Here is a 19,039-nt window from a genome sequence, read left to right on the forward strand (position 1 = left end):
CGTTCTCATCTGCTTTGCTAGCACAATTTTTTTGAAACTGTTTATTAAACGTTTTAATTGTTGCAATTAGTCAAATCCGTTAAATTTTTAAAAGGCTGAATTCGCATTTTTCTGCAAATCTTAACCTTCAGCATTCATCTGTAAATGAATACTTCAAGCAAATTCAAAAATGCTGCAATGTATATCACATGAAATTATAAGCCTAACAGAATTTTTTAAATTTTGGTATCACATAATGGGATTACCATTATATGCATGATTGCTGAATAGCTTAAATCTGAGTTGCCTACTAAATACTAAAAAAGTCTGCTAAATTGTTATGATGATAATAAAGACCTGTTGCCCAATTTCCTAGTGGACCGCCTAAGTAACTTTATTTAATAGTAGTTGCCCGGAATATTTTTAAGTACATAACATACAGATGGTAAGAATACTGGACCGAAGAAAGTTCATCCTATAGTTCAGAATGACCCTTTTCTGTGGCCAAGAAAAGTAAAATATTAGGGCCCTCATTTTTACTAAAAAATGAGATGTGAATAACCAAAACTAAACACAACTTTGCTATAAAAAGGATATTTCTCTTCATTTCCTTGAACAAGTTTATTATAATGTATATTGTTTTATAATTATTAGATTATTACAAATCGTTGCAAATATTGTAAGTGTTGAAAATAACTTTCAGAAGACCATGAAAAGTAATTGCAATGCACCATGTTTAGATCAATTAGATGCTAAATAAATACCTGAATAAAGTAATTTGAAGTGGAAGGTTACATGTGGCAATCATGGAAAGTAAAAAATGTCATTCATCTGAACTGCTGGATGAAAACCTTGAGCCTGCAAGCTCTTCATGGAAACAAAAACTGTTACTGACATCTGAAACTGGTTCAAAAGACGATAATGAATGTGATGTTGCACTACCAACAACAAAGCCACATTTTTTTCAATGCAAAGACTCAGCACTAATGGACAGAGTGAAATCATTTTTACCTAAGATACAAGCCGCAAATGAGGAAATTAATGTTGACAATTTGCAAGACACCGACAAATATGACATAGAAAACGTAGATGGTTGCTCAAAAGTAATTGAAATGAACATTTCCGTTGTTGATGACCTCGAGAAAACGGGCATTGTCAGGTTTTTGGATCAAATGTCAAGTGATTCATCCGATTCGGAGACAGACTCAGAAAGCGATCAGAAGATTGATTTGAATATTGCAAAAAATAACCAAAGCTAGTTTTGATGTTGTTTTGTGAGATATGTTCTGCGTTTGTTTTAATTGCCTTGTAACTAAATTCTATACCAGCTACTGTTTTCATTTGGAGTATACAACTTTTATTTTATCATATCATGTGTTTTGGTTTACGACTTCTATTTATCTACCATTAATGAGTGTGTTGTTATAGTTAAGTGTGAGTATTCAGTGACTATTTTTATGTTAAGAATTTTAACATGTTTTATTTTTTGATAATTGTGACTTTCCAAGTTCATATTATTATTTTCCCCATAGTTCTGTGATTGCAAATACAGTGCTTCCTCGATTATCCGGTTTAGTTGGGACAATGTTTTCAGAATCGTGAGCGGATAAGCAAAAAAAAACGATAATTGAATTGTTACTTTAAAGTCAAAATTCCGTACATATCACATTCAATTTATTTCCATACCATATCACATACTTTCAGCTTGTCTTCCACATACAAAACAATCTTTTTACGCTTCACATTGCCTTTCAAACATGAATCCATTTCAAAAATTTAACAACTAGGCATACCGGTCATGTACAGTGGAGTGACAATTTGACAGCTGACTCTATCGCAGGAAAGGAGCCTCTGATTGTTTTAATAGTGATGTAATAAACTATATTATTGTGATGATTGGATTTACCATCTAATTTTGAAATGCTGTAGCAGAATAGAGCAACGAGGAAGCACTGTACTTCAATGTCTTGTAACCTGTTATGAAAATATTTTTCAATTCGAGTCTTGTCAAATATTTCTGCTCCTACCTTATGTGTCACTTTGATGTCTATACATATAACACAAAATAAATGCTAATCATATAAGTCTTTTTCTTAACATTTTTTTGTGTTTCTTACTGCATACAAGTTTCTTCATAATCGAAGTAAATATTTTTGTCGTATCTCGCTGCTAGTTCTGCCAGATTGTTATCATAATGGAGGAGCCAGAAGAATGGAATATTATTGATGTCGTATCTGAAAAACTAGACATAAGGTTCTGGAAACTTTCAACTTGGTGTAGAAGTCTATTACCTATGACATAGGCAACATTTCAAGTAGGAGAAAAGTACATCAATATTCCAAATTTTATATTTTGACTCTTTCACAGAAAAAATGTTGCGGAAAACCTTTTGCGTATGGTTGAAAAGGAAGAGTGCACTGTCCCGTTTATTGCAAGATACAGAAAAGAACAGACAAGAGGAATGGAGGCTGACAAGCTGAGAAAATTCACTGAGACCTTACAAGATTTGAGGTGTAGCATTGTGGAAAAGTTATGTTATCTTTCAAATATATGATATTGTATTTTATTTGCAAAACGAAGGACATTCTATGTATAACTTCATAAGGTTACCTATGTTATATTTATGGTATATATAATATTTACATATTATAAAATGGAATTATATATGTACTGTATATCATAAAAGTTAAAATTTCAAATTCATAGTAAAATATCCGCTGCTTTGAAGGGATGTACAAAAAAAAGCGACATCTATGATGAAGAATGTAGAAAAGCAAGGGAAGCTGGATATGCAAGTCAAACAGTCTTTAAAATGTGCTCAAACCATCGATGAATTGAATCATGTGGTAAGATTATTCATATTACATGAGCAATTAAGAGAAATGTCTTCTTCATTTTTGATGAGATAGTATCTGCTGGTTGCTGTTGCTGTTTTAAATTAAAGCTACACACTGACTCGTATTGTTTAGTACGCACCGTACAAAGGTGATAAGAAGCACTCATTGGCTGATCGTGCTCGCGCTCTAGGTCTTGAGGAAGCGAGCAAGTTTCTTCTCGAGCATCCCAAAGAAAAGATCAATCTAAGAATATGGGTGAGAAAGGGGGTGGAAGGCCGATCTACTCTCTCTGATGTGGAAAAGGGTGTTAGACATCTTATTTGTGATTTTATTGCGAAACATCCCAGTACTTTGGAACAAGTGAGAAAAATGTGAGTTTTAAATTAAATCAAGACATGATGATTGTCACCTGAAACTATATATATACAGGTATATATACCTTAAACTCATTATTAGTTATCAGTGCGGTAGGTTTTTTGGCTCTTGTATTTGTTCTTCAAAAAATCCACGTTTTCTAATATTTTGCTTTTAAAGCTATTCAATTTGTTTATCTACTTCGTTTTTTGAAAATTGTTTGTTCAAGTGTTGGCTTGTATCGTTTGAAATGGATAAATGATTTTAATTGAATTATTTGAAATAAATGTTTTAAGTTAATCATTGTTTCAGATTTCAAAATCATGATATGATGTTGGAATCAAAAGTATCCACTGTAAAATTAAAAAGTGAAGCAGATCTTTCAAGTAAAGTTTCTCAGCAAAAGCAAACTTCCAAGGATAAATCGGACCACAAATATCAACTTTATTATAATTTTCGCTGCCAGATTTCTAAACTAAAATCCTATCAGGTACAAATTTCAGTGATCTTGTCTATTGTAAATTGTACGTTCAGATCAAATTTTTTCTTTTTGCAAATACGGCAGTTGCGATTTCACATGTATATAATACACATTTAATGTAAAATGCTACTGACAAGACGCAAACCATGTTGCTCACACTGTCTGTTTTCAGAAAAGTTAAATCTTTAGTTAACCATGCATCATTTAAACATGTTGTCAATGGACGGTTATGAAGGTTCTTGCCATCAACCGTGGTGAGGCACAGAAACAGCTCACTGTTAAAGTCTTGATCAGTGACAGGATGGAAGATTCATTCATTCACTGGTACAAGTTGAGGTGGCTGAGAGATGTTAAACACGACGAAGTCAGGGTATATTTTGCCTGTGGGATTATTCAAATATTTGGTTAACATAAATTGTTATTGTAATGTTAATAGTTCAGTTTATGATTTTTAAAGTTTAAAAGTATTGATCATTTATAGAAAATTAATGGAATTTTTTTACAAACATATGCAGGACATATTATTACCGTGCATCGAAGACTCTTACAACAGATTGATAAAGCCTCTGGTACTCCGAAAAGCGAGGTATGCTATGCAATATAATCTTGATCATACAAGAATTCCTCATCTATAGCTTGAAAAAGCATATTGTTTGCATTTCATTTCTCATTTAAGGAAGAAATCCTTTAAAATAAAAATTGTTAATAAATTTGTTTATATTTAGATCTGATTTAACAAAGTCTGCCCACATGACTTCTGTGGAAGTATTCTGTCGTAACTTGAGAAAATTGTTGCTCACCGCACCCGTGAGAGGAAAAGCTGGTATGTTTAGAAAAACTCTTTAATATTTCTTTTTACAGGTAATAAAATTTAGCTGATTACCAGCACCATTGCACTTTCTACAGTTTCGTTTTTTGTTCCTCTAATTTCTGTTCGTTTCCGTTCACGTAGTTCTAGGTGTAGATCCTGGATTTAAAAATGGCTGCAAATGTGCTATTTTATCTTCCACTGGAAACGTAATTTTGGCGACTGACATTTTCAATTTGCGGCAGCCTTTGCAAGAAAGAATGGGTAAAGTGGGTAATATTTATGTCTTACTTAAATCATGACTTCTAAGTTCATTCCCTAACATATCTTTTCCTCTGATACTCAGCTGCGACAGCTTTATCAAAATCACAAGTTCGAAGTTGTTGGAATAGGAAATGGAACTGCATGTCGTGAAACTGAACAGTTTATTTCTACCTTCATTAAACATGTCGGCAACCCTAATTTGGTTTACTGGTCAGTTAATTTTTTGACATGCATTTTATGAAAATCTACAATTATTTGTAAAAGAAAGGTGTTTCATACTGTGTTTAGATTGTAAATAACTACATTTTAAAATAGCCTGCTTGCAAAAGTATACCTGGTGGAACGAAGAATTATGTGGGTAAGAATTCAGCATTATTAACATAACTCTGTTCGATCATATTTTGCAGCATAGTAAACGAAGATGGTGCGTCCATTTATAGCGTCACAAAAGAAGCAGAGACAGAAATGCCCAATCTAGATCCTAATCTTCGAAGTGCAGTGTCAATTGCAAGACGTCTGCAAGACCCACTTGTTGAACTTGTCAAGATTGAACCGAAACATCTTGGTGTTGGAATGTATCAGGTGATGTATGGCCTGGAAGCCTTGAGCTATTTTTCTGAGTTTCAAAAAGTCTTTCTATTGTCTTTCTATAACTTTGCAAATATTGTGGACTTGTGTTTTTGCAGCATGACATAGCAAGCAACATGTTAAAGGCTGCGTTGAGCAGTGTTGTGGTAGACTGTGTCACCCTAGTTGGAGTAGACCTAAATGTAGCCGGACCCTCACTTCTTAGGTAACAAGTTACTAAAGACATACCACCAAATACATTTATTGGGAAGTGTCCATCATGCAAGTAATACCAAATATAAGCTCTTTTTAGCCATGTAGCTGGGCTGAAAGCTGGCCAAGTTAAGAAGATTCTAGATTGGAGAAAAAAGAATGGAAAGTTTATCAATCGGCAGCAACTTCTTGAAGTGCCTGGCATTGGAGCCAAGACATATCAACAATGTGCAGGTCCGGTCTTTGCCAGTAGGAATTTGGTTGATTTGGAGTGCTGTATTGTTCTGTTGTTGAAAATTTTTTATTAGTGTTGTTGTTGATGTTGGTTGTTGTTGATGACAACTTAAAGAAGCGGCTTTTAAGATAATTCTGGTAATTTATGATAGTTATTAACTACCATATTGGAAATTTGTTCCAAAATTTAGCACCATGAGATATGAGTCATTTTTTGGTTTTAGTTCATTGCAAACAGTGGTTCTCTTGTAATGACTCGGTATTGTAGTTATGACTTGTTTGAATTTCGCAAAAATTAATTGTTGAATATTAATGAAAGGGAATAGGCATAAGATTTTTTCATGAAATTCCCCTGTCTATAAGTAATAGTTTTAGGATATAATATAATAAGGAAATTATTTTACCATGAAGAGTTTTCAGTTTAACGTATTTGTTACTAAAGTTATATACTTATTACTTACTCTTACTATTTTGTTGCTTAATATATTTAATTGCTTAAAATATCTGTTGTTAGCAGTGAATGTGTTAATAATAATGAACTTAGCACCACCAGAGTTGAAATTGGCGCCAAAAGACATCGGTAAGATTTTTGCATTGGTATCTCGATTTCTTTCAGCAGGTTTTATGAGAATATCCCAGAAAAATGTTCAAGATCATGAAAATTGCATCATTGTTGATGATGACAGTACGGATGAAACAATCGTTGGAAGGAAGCGAAAAAACAAATTTACTGGAAAAACAAGATCCGAAAAGAAGAGAAGGATAGTGGAACATACTCCAAATCTACTGGATCAAACTTGGATCCATCCCGAGGCTTATGAGGTCACAAAAAAGTGAGTTTTTAAGGAGGCTCTGTAACTTTAGCATGTTTTGTGATCCTATTCTGTTTAACCAAATATTTATCAAGCACTAATTTAAGGAAATGTGCTTTTTATTAAGGTTGCTGAACATTTTAAACTGCCCTGTATCTAAGCTTGGAACTCAGTGGTTTATCAATCAAATAGAGAATGCAGTCAACAAAGGAAGTGAGTTTCATTTGTACAAACATTTCTTTGTTGTAAAAGACACAGGTTTTGTTAATTCGGTATAAGTTACAGTAAAGTCAATGTTGTTGAAATACGTTGTTAAACAATGTTTTAATCATACATTTTTAAAAAGTGAAGTCAACCATGTCATCACTTGCATCACAATTGGGTATCGGGGAACCAACGCTCCAGCTGATCATTGACGGACTTACTCAACCATTCGGATTCCGAGATATCCGGGAAGAATCTTCGAAGCCCCTCTATCGAAGAGGTCTGGAGCATATTGAAGATCTTCATCACTGCCACAGTATCCATGGTCGGGTTACCAACGTGACTGATTTTGGAGTTTTTGTGGATGTTGGCGTGGGACAGGTAGAAAATAAAGTCAAAAAAGCTTTACTTTGAGTTTTGACCATGAGTCAGTGGTCAGTTATACAATGAAGCAAAATTACATCACAGAGGCACTTATGGGCAATCATGTCAGCAACATGACTTATAGACTTTCCTCAGGACGAGGATAAAAATTATCCTACTATACCACCTTATGAACTTATTCTTTCAGTATTTTGAATCCACTGACCTAAGATAAAACGGGCAGATTGTGAAAAAAGTATGTACATGAAGTGATGAAATGGCACCTTTTAGTGTTGTGGCCCTTGTCTATCAGCCACTAACTGTGATACTAAGATTAAAAGGAAATGATATCGCGTTCAAATGTTTTAGTAAATGTCGCTCACCCTAGAACAAAATTGATCACCTAGCATTTTAATACAAGCTGTCCTGAAGAATAAACGGTAGTCAAAAGCTATGTTAAGGATATTTCTGTTTTACGCAGGACGGCCTTATTCACATGTCTGAAATGCAAGGCAGATGGGAAGAGTTAAAATATTTACTTGGACCTAATGATGTCATCAAAGTGAGGTTTAAAAACATGGATGTCAAAAAGAGTCGTCTTTCCTTTCGCTTGGTTGATGCACAAGTTACTAAACCAAAACTTATTTAGTGATCAGTTTCGCAAGTTTTTTCTACTCTTTTATGTTTCACTGTTGCACATTTGAATACTTTGCCTAAGTATCCTCGTTTTTTCTTTTTCACTGAGCACTGTTATTATGTTTTTGGCTTTGCAATTAGTTTTCTTATAGTTCACTGCCTGATTTACCGACTTGATTTCACTTTTCAACCACAATGGTGTTGTAAACATTGGCACAAAAACGAACTGTGGTCTGGTTTATTTTCGTTGTGATTAGCACAGGTGCCTACAGATATAGCATAAGGCAGCAAACAGCATTATAATGTCCCTAGAACCAATAGGCCACTGAGCGAATAATCCACCCACAACGCAAGTCCACGACTGAACTGAATCTGCAACGTTATATCGTTTGTTGGCTTGGCAAAACAGATCCACAATAATGGCGTACTTTTTCACAAGTGTCTTTACAGCAGCAAGGAATCTAGCAGTTTGAGAAAATAGTAAACTTATACCAAGAATCTAAACAACATTCATCATTGTGTATCCTGCGACGTGTCCATGGAGTCGTCTGTAGGTTCTGGTTCTTTTTCCTCTGTCTTCTCATATGCCTTGTCACTCGGCGTTACCACAACTCCGTTCCACACAGACATCTCAGTGGCAATGGTGGCATCTCCGTCAAAACCAAGAATCTTCTTGTAGCCTCCATGAGTAAGAACTCGAAGCAAAGTTTGGGCAGTGTAGCAAACCTGCACATGAAATTGTGAAATAATTAACTGCTTTAAAGCGTAGATAGATATCTCAGGTTTCTAACTCAAAACAACTGGTTACAGGTAAGCAGAGTTGGGCAGTCGGTATTTTGAAAGTACCGGTACTTGGCAAAAAATGTACCGACATTCGTTCCGGTATTCGGTACTTTTTGTGTAAAAGATGCTGCTGCAAATGTAATGTTTGCCGCAATTTTACTTGACATTTCTAGATTAAAAAAGATAAACAGATGCTAAAATTCGTATTAAGGATTAATTAACATGTTTGTTAACATTTTGAATTTATCACGTGAAAACTACCGACTGAAATTTCTCGAAAAAAGGAATTTGGTATAGAGATTGGGTGCTTTTTTTGAAATAGTACCGCGGTACAGTAATTCGGTACTATAATACCGTGGTACTGCCCACCTATGTATGTAAGTAATGTTTTCCATGGGCTGCAATTTCTAGATGAAACATGGTTCTTTCTTTATACCTTATCCTGTTGTTCCAATGTCATCACAGTATGCACTCGTACATTTCCACTTTCACATGGATCAACAATTCCAGCAGATCCAGGGAGGAAAAAACCAGCAGATAATAAGCGAAGCACACGCCTGTTGTAGAAGAGTTCAAAAAATTAAAATTACATACCGTACTCTTCTCCAAAGTCTGACATAATTAGCATAAGCTAATGTAAATTGTTCTGTGTTATTGAATGTATTTTATCAAAATGTGCTACGTATAAATGTTACAGCTTACCTAAATGCTTCATTAATTGGTAATGGTTGTCGATTGGGATTATTCATGACGACGTGGTGGGCAAGAAGATCCAGAATCCATGGTGTCAGCGGACCAAAACCTTCAAATCTCCGTGTCATATCCTTGAGGATTCTCACCAGCATTTTTACACTACGAAAGTACACACATTCAAAAACTAACAGACTTTCCTGGGAGATATATGGTCTCGTTTACGGTCTACCCCAGAACTACTAATTTAAAATTGAGTGGATTACAACTAAAAATGGACAAATCGTCCGAAATCCCAAAAAACAAAGTCAATAGAACAACAGCAAGCAAAACATCAAATGAAACAGCATGTTGAGGCTCTTAAGAGCCTGTAATATATATTGATACCCAAATTATTATATAATTTTCATATTTCAAAAATATCCTGCGATTGGGATGTAACTTCTCTTGTTGGGCTTTTGTTTTTACCAGTGAATTTATGTGCAATGACAACTTAAACAAATCAGAATCCAAACATTTTAAAGTTTAAATATATTCAACAACAAAAAGTGCAAAGCTCATGTGTATGTCACCGGGAAGCTTAACTTTCACTTCACATTGTCTATCATAGGAAACACTGCTTTGGATGTTGTGACGGTTACGTCACGAGTCATGGGTTGTTTTGTAAATGCTGAAATTTTATTTCAGGATCTTCTGATTCAATTGCTGACCAAGCTTAAATTCTCCTTAATGTCCTTCAGATAAATTACCTCGCTTGAACTGGTATGCCATATAAATACCGATGTAATGTTTGCAATAGCTCTCCTTTTCCCTTTCACTTGCTAATACTTGCACAATGTAACAGCAGTAAGCTTTGCCCAAAGGCGTAAGCCTCTGTGTCTGACAATAAATAAAAATGGGAACTTTATCATTTAGTAAAATGTATAGACAGAATTAAGCAAATAACAGCATAGTCATGCCGTTTGAGGAATGGAAACTCATACCATCACAGCAGAAGCAAAACAAGTTATCAACCGTCCTTGCTCATATCGTAACAATAGCCGCCAGAGAAAGTCCAGTTTTTATGGCAAAAATGTTTGTTGTGTAATACATCACATAAGTAAAATTATCATTTGTCATAATGTCAAGGTTTGTAGAAGTGAAAAAAACCTTTCATTTTTGAGGTATGGACACATTTTCATTTCTGTTAAGACATTCAGCCATTACCATTATTGTATCATTTTTTAATTATTTTATTGTCAATTTTTCATGTGTTCATATCTAACCATTCATAATTTTGGGTTTAGTGAACAACCGCTATTGTCAGAATGAAGTATTGAAATATTATGACATGTTGTAACTCCTTCGCAATATGGCCTCCATACAACAAGCATAATTGAGCTAGACTCCAGCTTTTCAATACCATCTGACATCTTGTATTATCATTTGTGAGTTATATATGTAAAGCCTTAGGGCTTAGGGTTAGCGCTTTACCAACTGACTAAATTTCTTCTGCGTAACAATGCTTAGCACTACCGCGTCTCTCACAGTGAATGATGAAAAATAAACAATTATAGTTGCTATCCTTATTCACAAAATTCATTTAAAGATTTCAAAAAACAGGTTCTTCTTACTTTGTGTGGAAAGCATTTTCTTCAAACCACCGGACATGCCGAATTGCAGCAAGTGTGGCTTGCAAAATCTTTTGATCCATGTGTATGGATGGATCAAGCTTGCGCATGTTCGCAGGAATTGTTGCAATTAACACATTAACAGTGGCGTTGTTTGATTTAAGTTCAAAGCCAGCATCAGTTGTTACAATGTTAACTGTTTCACTGGCATCAGAAGCTTTCATCTGATCAACAAGCTGTGAAAATAGGTATAATTATAAACAAATAGTCTTTTATTTTGACCAGCTATAAAACTTAATTCTCTAATGTCTTTGTTCTAGAAACTTTGCACAATAAAAGTTTGAATAGACTCACTTGTTTACAGAAAAGTGTTTAATTGGGCACTCAGGATCACAAAAGAGCTTAACATAGCAATAAAAAGTAACTATCATACCCACCTTCTCAGCAAATTTATGGACAAGTTCTTTTGTAGGCAGTGTCTTCAGAATGACCGCAACATCGGCTACAATATTACCTATCATCATGGTTCCTTTCTTGAAAGATCCAACCTGAAATGATAGTAGAGTTAAGTAAGCAAACAAATTTTAAAAAACATCTACCAGGCCAAGGTTCCAGGTTCAAAATGTAATTTTTTGAGCAGATTTAATTTTAAACATATTGTCAATGCTACTTGTCTATATTCTTCAATTTGGATATCCCCTTGAGTCATCACAATGACAGCATCCAAAGCATTGGTGACTTTCGTAACTAAACTTAAAATGGCTGTTTGGTCTTGTGCGGAGGCAGTTAATTCTTGACTTCTTTTAACAAGTGACTGAAACACAATAAATAGCTGATAGCTCATCTGCAAAATGTATGTCATTGCTGAAATACCACAACTTATTTGTGCGTAGAAAATAAACAAAATTATTTGTGCTTCAAATGCATAGAATGTTTGCATTAAAGGAATAATAATATACCAGATTGGAAAGCATGATACTTTTCATGAGTGAAAAAATAAAATTTTGGCAAGATGGCGGGTAATCGACGTTTGTGTAGTTTGTGTATGAATTAGAGTGTAATGCACATGCCACACTTTCTGTTATGGGGAAACAGATTTACCTGTGTGAATTGTTGATCATTTGGTGCTGGTTTTACTCGCGGAAATGCTTGTTCACACATTACGAAGTCAAACGGTATATGTGGCACAAAAACCCGGGCACCGCGACCCATTCCACCACCACCTCCGCCCCTGCCACGCCCACCACGACCCCTCATCTTATACAGCAAAATTATTTCTATCAAAATACCTACAGAAGCTGTAGACGAGATATTAGTTAATAAGCATACGTGTTACTACTGCATTGCGTGTTAATCATATTTTCCAAATATGCTTGATAAACCATCACTATTTAACTTAATCTATGCAAGTCATAAAATCTCAAAAAGTAATCTCTTCTGCACAAAAGGAGTAGGGATAGTAATGTTATATACAAAATAGGCGTGATTACCGGAAGGAGGAATTTCATTGAAAGCCCAATTAACAAACATTAATTAACCTGAAATATGTTCAAATTACTTGTCCAACAAAGAAAAAACACAAAACTGGAATTATTCTAACCAAGTGCATTTGGTTAGTTTCTGTTTACTAATTTAAAGTAATGAGTAATGACTTATGAATGTTGGAAAGTACTGAGTAGGCTCACGTGTGCCACATTTTTCACTGTGGCCAGTCTCATTCCATTGTTCGTATTTTATGTATGAATGCCAACATGGTTAACTACCGGCTACCGGATAGGATAGTGAACTACAAAGCGATTATTGAACAATTTGGTTATGAATTACATGAAACAATGACAAATAATAATGACAATCGGACTCTACCTTTGGACTGGGACCATTCTATATACCAAATTGTAGGTAAGGCTACATTGTAGGCTAAATTTTGTATTTATATTAGTGTATTGGCTTGTTTCAACTCTTGAGTGTTTTACCGGTACGCTACGCACAAAAACTGCCAATTCTGCTGCGAAGAATTGAAATTCGTTGTGAGTCGTTTGGATCAAATTATTCTACTGAACGTGTCACTGTTCGCTGTTAGTGAGGCTGTGAATTTTCTTTAGTTTCATGTTTAACTATTACCTCAGTAGCGTGGCAAGTGCAGCCTTGTTTTGTTTAGTTAGTTTAGATTTAATAATATAGATATCTGGGTACATTCATTATTAAGAGTTAGATATTTTAAATTGACATAGGCTACAAATTTTTAATTAAATTGGTTATAATTATAAATTAAGTTAGCTAAATTACTTTCAAATTAAAAATTTCAAAAAGTAAAAAACATAATTTATGCTGATTTCTGTGAATGTTTTAGTATTTATTTCCTTTGATGTGCCATAGATAATGGTGTTGAGAGATATTTTTCATTCTATATTTGTTTTCGGTATATGTTGCATTTAGGCTTTACGTAGCTATATCTTCATAGAATTTAAAATATGACACAATACGATAATTCATTAACTTGGCCCGAAAAACGTCCCGCAAGTTTGAAATTATCACTTTCTTGTATCATTTCATAATGTATTTAGTTCTAATGTATTACAACCTTGCTGCTTAATAAATCATCTTTGTCGCATTGAAATAATAAAATTTAAATTTTGTAACTTGTAGCCCATATCAATTAAAATATCTTACTCTGAATAATGAACATATGCTGATATCCACCTTATTAAATGGAAAGATGAAGAAAACAAAACAAGGCTACACTTGCTATTATGGAGGTAATAGTTGAAAACTATAACAAACAAAATTCACCACCTCACTAACTGGATCAGGAGAATATTTTGGGCAAAATGACTCCACGACTCATAATGATTTCAGTTTTTTCAAATCAGGATTTTGCGATATCGAAGCAGTAAAACACACACCGTTTAAAACAAGCCAATGCAGTAACAAAATTACAAGATCTCTGAGTTTTCAATGTAACATAAACTACATTTTGGTATTTAGTAGTTAGATTTATAGCTAGCCTACATACCGTTGTCCAGACCTTGAGATCAATAAACTTGGCGAGAAACAACTGATTGAACCCCACCAAACACGACCATCCATTATTACAGAAAAGTTTGCAGACTTTTTAACTCACAATTGTTAGATTCTAAATAAATTATTTTCAGCCACGCCTTTAGCATCTACAAGTGTATTTTAGTGATTTTTTTCATGTGTGTGCGCACACCAGTTAGTCAGTGCATGGCATGTGTATACTGCAAATGAATCTGCAGCAACAATCTAAAATTTTTCAACACTTTCTAAATGGTTTTAAAACATAAATGGTATGATAGTCATTATCCTTGGACTGAAAAACTGGACGGAAAGCCTTTGCACAACTTAAATTTGGCAATGATTCCTTGTCACTCGAGCCCCCGTTACTGAACTGGTCTTTGAGCAAATTCCGACTGTCACTCATTTTTTATTTTGTATTTTTAAAGTTTTTTATAGGCTAATATTGATCGAATTTAAAACAGTCCGACAAGACCCCTGAAAATTAACAAGTATCGTTTTGTCTTGCTCAAAGACATTGCAACAGTGTGAAGCCAGTGGGTAGCCCATAGAACACGGAACACAAGCCACACTTGTTGCAAGGCCAGCACTCGTACCACTCGGCTACCGAGCCAACAAGATATGAAACCGATTGAAAAGGAGCAATATACTTCCCATCTTCTCGGTTCCAAGCACGAGATTCAAAACCGGTTATGTATGAAATTTCAACAGCTTAAACTGCTTTAAAACAACCGTCTATCAAACAGCTCTTATAGGCCTAGAGCACAGTAAAAAGTGATGAATCCCTTAAAATCGCATTTATTAGATGTGTGGTGCAACAATGCCTACTATTACGTATTAAATGAATCTTCTGCATATGTTTAAAATATAACAGCATCACAAAAACAAGCTTCATACTCTAGTCTAGGCTATATAAGCAACATGGTCTTATGTACAATTGTGGCGTCATATGCCTAGGCTACTTCAAGTAAGAAATCCACTAACGCGACCACTTCACTACGGTCCCGCAAGTTGTCGGCTTACCGGCGTTCTAGCTACATAGGTATTTCATATGGTATATGAAATGGTCCTTCAGACGTTGGACTGTGCCTACGCCAAAATAACATAGCCTGTAATGCTACACTCATCTGCCTATAGTGCACATACATGTGAGCTCCAGTCAATATTTTACATCCGTGTTGCCAACGTAAAAATGAAAAAGAGCAAGAATATTTTAAAGTATGTACAAATATTTCTATTCTTTAGTTTTCGCTATTGACGATGGAAAGCGCAAAGTATTGTGCCAACTTCGTTATAGAATGGTCAAACAAACACATTTGCAAACAACCAAAGAACGGGAAAAACTGCAAAGTCCTAAGGGCTTAAAACGTGCAATGTATAAATTACAGTGGTGCTACCATAGCGCGAGAGGACATTACGCTATACATATATGCTGTTGGCAGACGTGGGTAGTCGGTACATTGAATGTACCGTCGGTAACGGTACCGGTTCTTAGTACAAAATGTACCGACGGTTCCGGTATTCGATGCTATTTTGAACAAGTAGTTCGGTACTTTGTCTGGTAGTTTTTGTGTAAAAGATACTGCTGTAAATGCAATCTTTGCCGCCATTATGCTCCCGGTAAAGGTTACTTCAGGTCAACACATATGTGACGTTAATCGCTTGCAATTTTACTTGACATTTCTAGATTGAAAAAGATCAACCGATGCTAAAGTTAGTAGATTAATTAACATGTGTTTTTCAAATCATACTTCTTAAAATTTTGAAATGATCATGTGAAAAGTACTGAGTACTGGAACCGACTCAAATTTTTCGAAAAATATAATTCGGTACAGAGATTTGGTGCTTTTTTAAGTATCCACGGTACCGATATCGGTACTGAAAAAGTACCGCGGTACAATAATTCGGTACCATAGTACCGCGGTACTGCCCACCTATGGTTGTTGATCTGTTCCTCATCCACCACTGCAGCGGACTCGACATTATTTTATTGGCAAATGACATATGTCAAAGCACAGCTATAACTTGACGCGGAGAACCCTTTCAAAAGAACGTCTGTATGCTTCCTATTCTAAAAGATGACTGACTCGAAATGGGAACAGGGAATAGAGAGAAAAAAACACGATAATGGGCAAATAATTGTGGTGTCTTGCTGCTATCTAGCTGACAGAGTGGTGAACCCTACACTATAACGATGGAAGTTAGCACGGCAACTTAGCCTAAACATTTCAAGTTAAAACGAAACTAAACGCTAAAAAGGAAAAACACAAAGAAAAATAGATGCCAAAGTTAGCACTTTGGCTACATTAATATGCACTCAAGGAAACTTTAACGTCATGCTGTATTACATGCACTATAATGGTAAAAATAAAACCCCATCCCGTTTCTGGGATCATATTTCTGTGGCCAGGTTGAGTGGATCAGGCTCTCAGGTGTACGGATATAAGTAGGCTATGGCCTCTATATAAGAGGTAATACTTTGAAATAAATACAGCATGCCACTATGTTCTCAAAAACAGATTGAATGCTAGAATAAATATAGATATGGTAACTACAGCGTATGTAGGCTACGTAAAGATTAAAACTGATGTGAACTACTATACATATTACAATAACATTTTAATGCAGATTAATTAAATTTTGTTAACACAATGCTGTAGTTAATTATGCCCAAGGAATGCCATGCTTAGTTGGAAGATCATGAGAAAATGATCAACTGAAGAAATTAAAAGAATGAAACCGGATCATGACGTGGATGGTTGCTGTGGAAGTACCTGTAGTGGCCGTGTCTTCACTTGTGCATGTTTGGTAGCTGCCCCTTTTTGATGGACTATTCTGCTAAATTGAGTCCACTCATATCTGAGAAAAGAAAAAAAAATGAAGTAATCTAAGGTAGTCAAACTTTGTAACAATGAAAAACATTTAAAAAGAGACAGTAAGTTATTCAACGAAATAGTGCTTCATAACACTTGCGACAAACCACATATGTATAATTCAAAAATTATCTGCTATGGATTTTTGTTGTAGGCTATGTATGTTTTAGCAATGTGTAATGTGTGTCTCAGACAATGTGTAAATTTGTGGTGATTTTTTATATCTTTTAATGATTCTGGTGTGACGTAACGGTCACAGTGATTGCATTACGATGCCCGTATTTGGTTGCAAATATTATACACAATTATTCATCTTCGGGCAAATTGTGTTTAAAAACCAGTTTTACCGATCTCTTGCCGTAAGGCCTGGTCTCTGAGGTATTTAAAAAGGATCGTATCTTTGTGAGACATACCTAGTTTTTCAACAGTTGAATGTATGAAGTAGGCCTAATTTGCATTGACCACGTTTAAAATGTCGGGCTATTACTGTAGTTCAAACGGTCAAACTAATAAAACATCTGGAAATTAATTTGTGATTATCTGACTATAATACTATATGCAAGTCATTTCAAGAACAACTACTTGTCAGCAATATTCACGTCTTGAGATGTGATTCGTTAGTTTCGAGGAATAGCCGTGAAACAGCATCAAATATCACCATCCATCTCACTCGACTTAGGAATGAAGCTGGCATGTATGGTTAGCCATACGTGAGAGAATTTTTATTCAGCGTGTCCTGGGACATAAGAGTGACCTGAAACTCACCCAGAGGAAAGGGAGGTCGCTTATGGGTTCTACGCGGACGTACGTAGATCAGGCGTTTGAGGACAGTCAAGAGGACACACAAAAGAGATATAGGCGATAACTCTTTGGCTCTCCAAACGGTGCTTGAAGACTTGGGTCGCGACGACAAAAGCTGTAACGGAAAGTGGGTATATGGCACCTGAACTTGAGAGGTTGACCCACTTCTCTACAATAATTACTTGTTGAAATGTTTATTGCGGGTGTTGATATATGAGTCTCATAAGGTCGTTGTCTGCTTTTCTCACCCTCAGATTTAATTGTTCACCTTGACGGCTTATTGTCTTGTGAAGATGACAATAAAGTTGTTTATCTTAATATTGAACTTCTTCAAATTGAATTCAACAATGGTTATACAGGAAAGACAACTGTATATACTGATTATATTTAAGTTTCTTTGAACAAATACATTTAGACAAAAACTTGGCACAGCAACAGCATAAAAATGTCCATGTTACAGCGATTATCTCAGTAGACTGTATGCATTAAACAACTGTGAATAATAATGCACGCAAGATAGGCAGCCACGACATTTATGCCACGACTTAAAACAGGAAGTCAGCAGCACGCAATACAATGCTTCGCTAAGTCTTTGTTCAAAAACGAGAATTCTATACCCTATTCGATCTGTATACTATAATATGCCCTTATTATCACAAGCTCTTCTCGAAATTTTATGATGCCGCAAGCAGTTAAGCGGAAAGGTGCACAGCGAATACTTCAAAGCAGAACCGGCATGGAACTCTGGGCAGATGTAGTGTAGGCCCTAAACCTTGCTTGGCTTTGTTTGATGGAGGACAGCAGCGAACTCATTTGGGGAGAAATGGCCAGAAATGTTTTCGCCATCAGGTGTTTCTAACCTGTTTTCATGCATTCCGCATTTAGTCAGTTGTATGGCAATAGTGTTGGATGAGAGAAGGAGCGGACGAGGTGAGTGAGTTGACCGGCCAGCGAGATTGTTTAAGACACTCCATTCCTTGTGGCTCAACTGTGAGCAGTAGATAGTATTGAGTTTATAGATCCGTCCACCGCACTAGCTTTTTGGCATTGAGCCTCTCCAAGAGCGAGGAGGCTGCTTTTGCGGTGTCTAGAGAGTCAAGGGAAAAGGAACGGTCGTAAAGGGACGAGATGTGGCGCATAACGAAGTTGAAAAGTTATAATTGCTGAAGCGATACAATAAATAAATACAATAGATTGTAAGTCCTGCCAAGGTTTCTCTTCTGATACGCTGTTCGATAAAAGAAACCATGCATTTGAGAAAATTTTCTTTTCATTAATCTTATCCTCAATAATTGGCAAACCCGGCAACAAAGTCTTAAAATGTGGTTTATTGATCTTGTTTTACCATGTGAACCCGAAAGAGCGCCAAAATGTTATAGGCTACTTTTATAAACGCATGTTGAGTGTTGATAATAATAAGCATTTCAAGTTTCGACTGGATATTGTTGGAGACATTTACGAACAACTTGAATTTTATGGCCTTGTAGCGATTGA

The 19,039-nt window shown here is 35.5% G+C and overlaps 3 protein-coding genes across 4 annotated transcripts; 2 read left to right on the plus strand and 1 right to left on the minus strand.

The window, feature by feature from the left end:
- Positions 1-694: 694 nt before the first annotated feature.
- Positions 695-2,106, plus strand: LOC143461907 (uncharacterized). Its single transcript, XM_076959843.1, has one exon. It carries the CDS (start codon positions 786-788, stop codon positions 1,236-1,238), a length of 453 nt encoding a protein of 150 aa, XP_076815958.1. The 5' UTR covers positions 695-785; the 3' UTR covers positions 1,239-2,106.
- Positions 2,104-7,978, plus strand: LOC143461905 (S1 RNA-binding domain-containing protein 1-like). Of its 2 annotated transcripts, XM_076959840.1 has the most exons (17): positions 2,104-2,232; positions 2,347-2,490; positions 2,708-2,825; positions 2,949-3,187; positions 3,483-3,660; positions 3,887-4,021; positions 4,167-4,237; positions 4,377-4,474; positions 4,604-4,728; positions 4,806-4,933; positions 5,131-5,305; positions 5,410-5,516; positions 5,604-5,737; positions 6,357-6,570; positions 6,677-6,762; positions 6,896-7,134; positions 7,598-7,978. In XM_076959840.1, the coding sequence occupies exons 1-17, from the start codon at positions 2,174-2,176 to the stop codon at positions 7,763-7,765; spliced, it is 2,418 nt and encodes an 805-aa protein (XP_076815955.1). In that variant the 5' UTR covers positions 2,104-2,173; the 3' UTR covers positions 7,766-7,978. The 2 variants fall into 2 exon arrangements, with proteins under 2 accessions (XP_076815955.1, XP_076815956.1); XM_076959841.1 differs by lacking the exon at positions 2,104-2,232 and having other exon boundaries at positions 2,351-2,490; positions 2,686-2,825.
- Positions 7,977-12,144, minus strand: LOC143461906 (interleukin enhancer-binding factor 2-like). The gene is made up of 7 exons (XM_076959842.1): positions 11,937-12,144; positions 11,506-11,649; positions 11,273-11,383; positions 10,839-11,071; positions 9,238-9,387; positions 8,972-9,092; positions 7,977-8,478 (listed from the first exon to the last, which is right to left on the minus strand). Exons 1-7 carry the CDS (start codon positions 12,090-12,092, stop codon positions 8,266-8,268), a joined length of 1,128 nt encoding a protein of 375 aa, XP_076815957.1. The 5' UTR covers positions 12,093-12,144; the 3' UTR covers positions 7,977-8,265.
- Between the last annotated feature and the right edge of the window lie 6,895 nt (positions 12,145-19,039).

This window comes from Clavelina lepadiformis, chromosome 6 (genome assembly GCF_947623445.1).
Source record: "Clavelina lepadiformis chromosome 6, kaClaLepa1.1, whole genome shotgun sequence".
NCBI classification, from domain to species: domain Eukaryota; kingdom Metazoa; phylum Chordata; class Ascidiacea; order Aplousobranchia; family Clavelinidae; genus Clavelina; species Clavelina lepadiformis.